Here is a 9185-nt window from a genome sequence, read left to right on the forward strand (position 1 = left end):
CATCCCAGAACACATTCTTGTATCATAACAGGTTTTTAAACTTAGCATGAATGGCTGATGAGGTTTAAGTGGAAATGATACACATTCTGTTGGAGTTTGGTTGAAATATTGAGTTTACTTTTCAGCTACTTAAGTGAGTTTCGTTTGTGTCCTTGCTGTGGTGTGGTAACGATGTGCCATTACTTTACTGCATTCCCAACCCCAAAGTATATTAAAGGATATATTTAACAATGTTCTAAATATTAGAAAATTGCAGAATAAGCAGTTTAGGTAAATCTGAAATTTAGTTACCGTGGGCTGCATTCAATCCCATGTATGCCCTCCAGAACAGAACTTTTTTCTGCCAAGTCAAGTATGTCTAACTACATTGTCCATCTTGTACTCAAAAGACGACTTGGTGACAGAATCAATATCTATTCTTAAAGGAACAGTGTATTTCTAGGGATGTCTTAAGCTTCTAATGTTTTGAAATAAATAGATGCATCATTTCCATGGGCACCTAAAAACAAAGAAAAGAAGGGAGTCGAGAGACCAATGGCTAATGGCCCATGAATTTAGAATAATTTGGAGTCTCAGCCACAGAAGGATATCAGATAGCAGCAATACCAAAATGCCATGATTTATACTGCTTAACTACAAAAAGATTTCTTGGCAATGGCTTCAGTCATTCAATTCCTAACTGAACATTAGAATCAAAAATTCAATTCAAGTATTATATATGGGCCAGACAGACTTTAAGCTTGGGGATATCGTTTAGATTTATTTAAAGGGCCTTCCATGTCACCATAAAGTCTCCACTGGGGAAAATAAGCTTTCAAAACACAAGGCATCTGGTAACAATATGCGCCCTCATATTTTAGCATACCTATGACTGCTAAATGAAAACTGATAGCCTTTATCATTGAAAATATGCATTGTACATACATTAAATATTTTGGTCCTCAAACATGTATTTGTCAAGGAATATTTTAATTTTCAATGGAAAAAATACATGGTTTTCCTTCTGTAAAAAAATCCCCCTCTCTTGGGAAAATTGATGAAAGTTATAAGTTTTATTAAGCTTTTTGCTTTACTATCAAACAGCATTTATTTGATCTGCCATAAATGTTGCATAAAATGTATCTTGGATACCTTCGAAATTTACCTTGGAAATGCCTAGCTTGCTTATAAGCCACCAGAAAGGTTACATTTAATACTGAGAAACAAGCATATGTTAAAGTTGAAGAAAAAAAAAAAAAAAAAGGAAAGTATAGTACATCTAAGTCACATTTGAAAGCTAGAAATTAAGCCATCTGTCACTGGTAAAAGATTCAGGAATTTATCTTCCCAAAACCCAAATCATGCTGTAGAGTATTTACAAAAATCAGTAAAATAGCATTAAAAAAAAAATCAGGAAAATTGCAGACAAGAAGCAACAAAATATAAGATGGTTGGAAATTTTTTTTTTTAAAGCTAGATTCTAAACAGATTCCACAAAGCACTGGCAGACAAATAGTATTAAATGTGTTATATGCAGATACTTTATTCTCAAGCAGACAATTATGCTCCTGTATTTATTTTTGTAGACTATTATATTGTAAACCAGCACTTAGGGTACATTGAAAGAATACACTATAAATCTGATACTAAAACATTGTGAAAGTTAGAACACAAGTTTCCTATCTATTCTCATAAAACATAGATCAGTCAGTGTGCATTTGAGTGTAATTACACCTACAGAAGCAACCTACTTAAATATAGCTAATACTTTATACATAGATAAAGTAAGAGTTACAGATATTCATTTATGGAGGAGCCCTATAGAATTCAATAGGGAAGAAACAGAGGATATTAAAATAGAAGGATATAGAAAACTCTTTAAATCCTGCACAATTCAATAGAGAACAAAATCCTTTCTATAGAATTTTTAAACTATCCTGTAGAATTTGGTTTAGCATTGCACAGGCTAGCTTAAAATGATAAAAAAAAAACAACACTTCTGTTAAAATGTTATTAATTGACAAAAATCTTTGTAGTGCAATTATTTGCTACTCAGATACCATATAATAATAGTATCACAAAATGCTGCAGCAGTTTTCAAAATGAAGTGTACTTTTAACATGAAATTTCTGGAGAACTTACATGTCTGCTTTCAGCCTCCTGAAATTCCTTGAGTACAGCCATAGGATTAATGAGATAGTTTAACAATGCACAAATTACCAGAAACATGGAACTGCTGGATAGCGTCAAACTTCACTAGCAAACTTTGAAATTATGCTTTAGCGATTGTATTATAATATAGCATTTCCACGTATGTGACTAAACACTAATCATTACAGTGTACTTGAAGGTGCCATATTAAAAGCTAAAATGGATAAAATTACATACAACATCCTGCCTAGTTAGATCAATATATCAGAAAAGTATTACTAGTTATCAGTGTTTGACAGACAAACTATACAAGAGCAATGACAGACTGAAGTGTTCTGGAGATCTCACCACACGCTTTAGCAGTTAGTGGAAAAATTGTTTCCTACTGCAATTTTTATAGAATAACTTTCTTTAAAAAAGGCTAACAGCACATATAATTAGTGTAGTTTTTATTAACACATGCATCTTACACACTAAGAATTCCTAACAAGCAGAAAGATGCAATGTCTGACAGATCTTAAAAATCAATGTTTTTTTATGGCCCATTTCCACAAATATTCATTTGAATAGTCCTCTAGACTCCAACAAGAATATTCAATTAAATAAAGCTTTCCAAGATCAGGCCCTTAGTAAGGAAAAGTGAGCTCTTATGCTTCAATCCCGCAGACACACATCAATAGGTAAACTTGGCATTCAGTGCGACCTGGTACTTCAGTCTTTGACAGTTCCTGCCCTGAGTTAAGAAAGCTGATTAAATATGGCACAGTTTAGAATACACTCCATATCCTAGTGTTTTCCCTGGAAAACACACTTTTTATGTATGTATGTATTTTTGGATGAGTTAATATCCTAGGTGTCTGCAGTTTTTTAAATGCAATTTGCAACATGCTAAGGAAGAGGGGAAAATAACCCACACACCACACAGGAGCTATTAATCAGCACCAGACCATGACACATTTTGAAAGTCCCTTCTCTTGAATTTCACCCAAAGTATTCCTGTTATTATGTATTTTTAAACAACCACCACCACCTTTGGAGTAAGGGTAACAGTATAGGCAAGACTGAATCCACCTCAAACAATTCATATCTTTGCAGCCTGCAAACCTTATCCATCTTTCCACGATCTAAATATTTTACAGATGCTTTATCTTTAGGATGTTTATGCCTGAACGCTTTACTTTCTGTAGCATGCTTTCATTCTTTACAAGATCTGTGCCAATTTAAATAAAAAAAAAACAAAAACAAAAACAAAACTTGGTTTGTCTCTGAATTCTTCAGCCAAAAGCAAAGGAAATAAAATATAATTCACCATCTTCCCCAACAAAAAGTAATCTAGTCATCTTTATAGCTGTTCACGATACTTTTAAAGTCTGCAGTAAATTCACAAGCTAAAATATCATTAAGTCTATAAGAAAGAAATTGTAATGTTTCGTATTTCACTCTCCCACAGATATACTACCTAAAAAAAGCCCACCCTAATACTTATTTTGTGAATCCTTCTCCTATGATCTGTTTGCTTGGCTAGAGAATTTTGCCTGGCAAAAAAGTTCTAATTCAATTTCCATGTTGAAGTGGATTTAAAAAAATAAATAAATAAATAAATAAAAAAATCAGAAACGATCTTCTTTGGGTTTACTAAGAGATATGCACTCCAACATTTAGTGTCATGGAGCTGAGTTAAAACCAGAAACGATGAAGATAATTTAACTACGTGAATGCCTGCTCTTCAGTGAAATGCTGCCAAAATTAAATAGGAATGAAACAGCACTTTGTAGTCATTGGTCGCTCAGCAGGGTTTGCGTAGTTAAAAACCTAAGTGAAAAGGGTGATTGACCTACATTGCTACTAGCTTAGCACAGCTGTAGTTTCATATTTTCACTGCTTCCGAGGAAGCTCATTATTTAATGCAACTGAGTTACATTTAATTGTCAGCCTTTCATTTGACACTTTGGGCCAGATATTAGTCTCAGATGTGCACCACACACTACCATGCATCTGGAAATACCCACTGCGGCACATGTGCGCGCAAGCAGAGTAGCAATCCTTGAGATAGGGCCACGCACATTTTGCGCCTAAAATAAGGATGTGCCCCATGGTGCTAATGAACATGCAAGAGTCAAGTGAGTAGATAGAGTAGGCAAAAACCTTGCCACCCAAGAAGGGTAACAATAATCAGTTTTTCATTTTAAAGTTTTTTGTAGAAGTTCCCTGTGAGACATAACTAAAGCATATTTCATACAATTCATACCTGTGGTTTAAGTAAGTAATAACCTTCCAGTTAACAACCAGTCTGATATGTTAACAGCCCAAGGGCTGTTAATATAACAACTGGTCATTAACTGCCATAATGGACAGATTTTGAAGAGAATATCACTCTTGTAAATGGACGTGCTGCCAGTCAGAATGGAGTACAGATTGGGATAGGTTGATACATTAAGATGTGATTTCACATTTCTGAAGAAAAACTGTTTGTTTTAATAGTACGTTCCATCTACTATAATTGGATGCAAAAATATAAGAGTGAACCTAAATTCCTTAAATTAAGTCTTCACTTCTTAACCTAAGAATGTGAGCAGGAGACAGAAGCCTGCAGGGAAACTATATTCTGCATCTCATTTTCATGGAAAGTTATTTCTAATACTGAGCCTTTTCTTTATACAAGAAAATTTACTTCCTGGTTAACAGAATAGGGCTCATTCCTGCAGCGCCCTTCCCAACTGCCCCTCTAATTGATATGAATTGTCCCTCTGAAGTCACTGGGACAACTCATATGTTTAAGGATGAGACCACCAATGAATCCTCTGGGACATAGCTTGTTACATCTTAGTACAGAGATGTCCCCTGCTTAGAAAGCAGGAGTTAAAAGTAAAATTAGTTTAACATCATTAACTAGGAGAGTAAGTTTGAACAGAGTTCAGGAGTTCCAGATATCCAAGGAGGTTATATAATGCCAATCACAATGATATCAAGGTGCTGATACTGAGAAACTACTACTTTTCAGAATGAATTTTTAAGTACACTCACAAGATTTGAAGAAGGGTGAAAGACAGGAAGCCTCCCTGCAAACAACCTCCTTCCCCCAGTTTGATAATCGAACCATGTAAAGCATACAGAGTGGCTCCATTATTGCTTATAGAATTTCTGGAATGGATGCCTTATTGAAAAACAATGAACAGAAAGAGAAATTGTTAAACTATTTAACTCTTTTAGTATCATTGAAGTCACATATCCTCTAGAGGGCACTACATAAATTAATAGGAAACTACTACAATTTTATATGTAACTGACTAAAACTCTGTTTACAGTTAAAATAAAAAAGATTGTAAGAGGATCGTTTGAAGCTGTAATCTAACCCTAATCTGTTAGTACAAAGTAATTTATTCTTCATATTCATATCAAATAAGTTTTCATATTTTGTAAACTATTTGCCTATAATGCTAGAGAACAACTAGCTTCATTAGCATTATTAGCAGGTTCACTGCATAAGTAATAAGGCAATGAGGAACATGACTATCTGCAATTACCTTAAGTGCATCAGTTTGAAGTTTAGTGTAAACACAAAGTTTGAGTCTATGCACTTGCAAATATCACTACAGAATAAGCACCATGACTAGATTTTAATGAATCCACAGCAAGATGAAATATTTAAACCTGACAGTAACACAATTTATCTTCCCTGTTGGTTGTAGTTACACTAATCAGAAAAGCAAATACTGTGTATAGATGATAAACTGACTTACACGCAGGTTTCGAGTGTGGTTATATTCAGACAAATGACTATGTAGAAATGGGGTCCCTTCCTACTGGCATATTAGGTCAAACGGTCTTCAAGCTCAATCTACTGGCAAACCAAGTTTTCACTAGAGCTAACCGTGCAGAGCCCAAGCAGCCATAGAACAAATCTGCACCACAAAACAGAACTGTCTTGATCATTTTTTGCTGTTGATTTGAGAGGCACAAAGAACACATCTTTATTTCAAGATCCTAAATTTGCTTAACTCACTGACAGCAAATACAAAGACACCGATAAACCTGTAACTTCATCATGGCTTTTTCATGTGACTTTTTTCACTACTGCATAATCATTTGAAATGGGGGGGTGGGGAATCTTAAAAATTAGTTTGAAAAATCAGAAGAGAAGCTAGATTATCACCAGGAAAGAATCTGTTTTTTTCTGCATTTTGAGACCACGGCCATGAGCATGACTGACAGTTGTACATTAATTCCTTTAGATATGGTTTCCAGCCTTTTCAAGCAACTGTACCAATTTGTTAGAAGATGACCTCACTAGATACTTCACCAGCACCCTCACCACAAGAATCTCAGGGTCCAAACTCTATGCTGAGCTCTGCCACACCTGTGCTACACCACCTTGCATTCAGTTCAGTGTTCTCAAACCTGTAATGGTGGGCTTCACAAGGAAAACCACACCACATTACACAAGACTGCGTTTGAAGCGCCTCAATTTGTATCGCAGATCAGAGAGTGCATAACTGAATGGGAGGTACCAAGCAGCAGCACAGAGCTCACACCTTTGTCCACTTCCCACAAGCTGATCATCATTAAGGCAGGGAGATGTAATGAGGCCAGCCAGTTGAGTACCAGTCATCACCATTACAGCATTTCACATTAATTTGTGTTGCTACATTTTTCTGGGGAATATGGCCATTTTATACATACCACCTAATCTACTTTAGGTCTTGTCTGCAGAGTGGGGTAATGTGTTTTACAAGGGTGAGAGTTCTAACATGCACTTAACATTGTACATTAATGGGTCCATGTAGACTTTGCTGAGGTGCACTTAAGGGTTGCTAGTGCATGTCAACGTAGCACCGTCTTAAAAACACACCAACACGGTCTAAGTGGACCAATTAATCTGCAACATATTAGTGAGCTTTACAGATGTAAATCTCTGCACTTTTCTTATAAGAGGTAGAAAGGATTCCTCCAAGTTAGGGGCAGAACCACCGCAGAGTGAGAAAGCTACAATGCTTACACTATCCTCTAAATAGAAGGCTTCAGACTCCAGTGTTGTCAGGCTGTCAGCTATACACTTTACAGTGAACACTGTACTTTAAGAAGGTACACAGTGGGTTACTTCAAGTCGAAGTATTTTCTCTATCATGGCATTTGTTTTATCTGTGCAGTACTTAAAATATAGTACTGGGCAAAGATTTTATAGCAGTCAGATGTTTATTGTTCCAAGGTCTATCACTGTGTAAGAAAGATTGAACAGGACTACAATGCTTACATAGTAGACAACCATAACTCCCTCCTACCTCAGGTAGTCTCTGCGACAAAGGATAAGGTTGGCTTTGGTGTACAAGGTGGAGCCCACCTCCCCCAAACGACAGTCACAGCAAGCACACTTCAGGCAGTCCTCATGCCAATATTTGTCCAGGGCTTTTAGAAGATACCTGTCCTTGATCTTACGGTTGCAGCCAGCACAACCTTTCGGCTTGGTGTCTGGCTGGACTGAGAGCATTTGTATACCTGAAATAAAACAAATGAGACAGAAGAATGAGATCAACAACTGTCTCCCTTTCACAGATGTGAATTTTTCTTCCTAATGCATAAAGAGACAGTTCTTCAGACGAAGCGCGTGATCTAAATAGTTAATATCACATTGACAATAGCATTAATATTAATTTAATCTAAACTGGTTAGTTAGTGCAGAGCTCTTCCAGCTTCCTTACCGTCTCCCTAACATCCCTGCCTTCTCAGTCACTTGGCAAAATTGCTTTATAAAGGGTTAAAAAATCAATTTAATATAAAATGTCAAATTTCTAATGGCCAGAAATTTGAACAAATCTGAGGAAGATCTGAATCAGAAGCCAAAAAAAAATCCTGAATGTGATACTATTTAGTACTAGGCACATCCAAAGGATTCAGAAATATTAAGCACAAGTGTTCCCAATTTTATAGGTGGGAAAACTGAAGCAACTAGGACGTACAAGTCTAGTTTTTTTTCCAAGAGTGCTCAACATTTGGGGCCAGATTTCTGGGTGCTCAGTTCCCATTTAGGCATCTAAAGAAAGTGCCAGCTAGTGAAAATTAGGAGGTGCTGAGAATTTTTTTCCTCTGTGAGCACTTTTCATCCAGACTAAATAGCATCAAAGCTTTATTAGCCCTAAAATGACCTGCACAAGGTCAGTGATTCACTGGCAAGCAGATCAACAGAATCCACTTCTCCTGATTCCTCAGCTCTGGCCAGTACACAGTGCTATAGAACAAGACCATTTTATGAACTAACACCTGCTATAACAAACATTCCTGAAGAGAAGTAAATGGAAATATTATATCTTTAGATAAAACAGTGAATGCCACTAATGAGATGTTGAGTGTCTGACATCTATTTGTAAAGAGGGGGAATAGATGGCTATGAGAACTGGAAATGATCCTATGATCCCCCAATAAATGTAGACAAGCCCAATGTGTGGCGATAAATGCATCGGCAGTCGATTTAGCGGGTCTAGTGAAGATCCGCTACAATCGACTGCAGATCACTGTCCCGTTGACTCCTGTACTGCATGTGAATGAGAAGCTCAAGGGGAGTCGACGGGAGAGTATCTCCTGTTGACATAGCATAGCATGGACCCCGCGGTAAGTAAAGCTCAGTACATCAGCTTCAGCTATGTTATTCATGTAGCTAAAGTTGCGTTACTTAGATCGATCTCCCCCCACAGTGTAGACAATGCCTTAGTTGCTGTATCACCAGGGCCACAATCAGGAGTAGGACCCAACTGCACTAGTTTTAACAGTGCACAGGGTAAAAACACATCTGCCCACAAAGATCTTGAAAATGAATGTCTCTAGGTTAATACTTTGAATCTCCACCCCAGATCAGTATAGTTATCAGACTTGTCCTTTAAAATCCAAGCATTTCTCTCCCCTGCCTCCAGCATCTCAAAGTCCTCCCATTTTAAATGCCTAACAGGGCTACATTATTGCTCCTTGCCTTACAGCAGGCAGGCAGCAGAGAAAAAGCAAGAGAGCATGCACCACGTGCACACACAGACTCATTACTATTTTTTCCAGTGTTTCAAGCCAAGCCT

At 36.9% G+C, this 9185-nt stretch overlaps 1 protein-coding gene across 4 annotated transcripts in view; it reads right to left on the bottom strand.

Annotated features, from left to right (window-relative positions):
• Positions 1-9185, bottom strand: part of LMO3 (LIM domain only 3) — an 89103-nt gene that overhangs the window by 59219 nt on the left and 20699 nt on the right. For all 4 annotated transcript variants that reach the window (XM_032796055.1, XM_032796057.2, XM_032796053.2 and 1 more), the window contains exon 2: positions 7410-7623. In XM_032796055.1, coding sequence (XP_032651946.1) covers positions 7410-7615 — 206 coding nt within the window. In that variant the 5' untranslated portion in view covers positions 7616-7623. The remainder of the gene's footprint in view (positions 1-7409; positions 7624-9185) is intronic.

Source organism: Chelonoidis abingdonii, chromosome 1 (genome assembly GCF_003597395.2).
Source record: "Chelonoidis abingdonii isolate Lonesome George chromosome 1, CheloAbing_2.0, whole genome shotgun sequence".
Classification (NCBI taxonomy): Eukaryota; Metazoa; Chordata; order Testudines; family Testudinidae; genus Chelonoidis; species Chelonoidis abingdonii.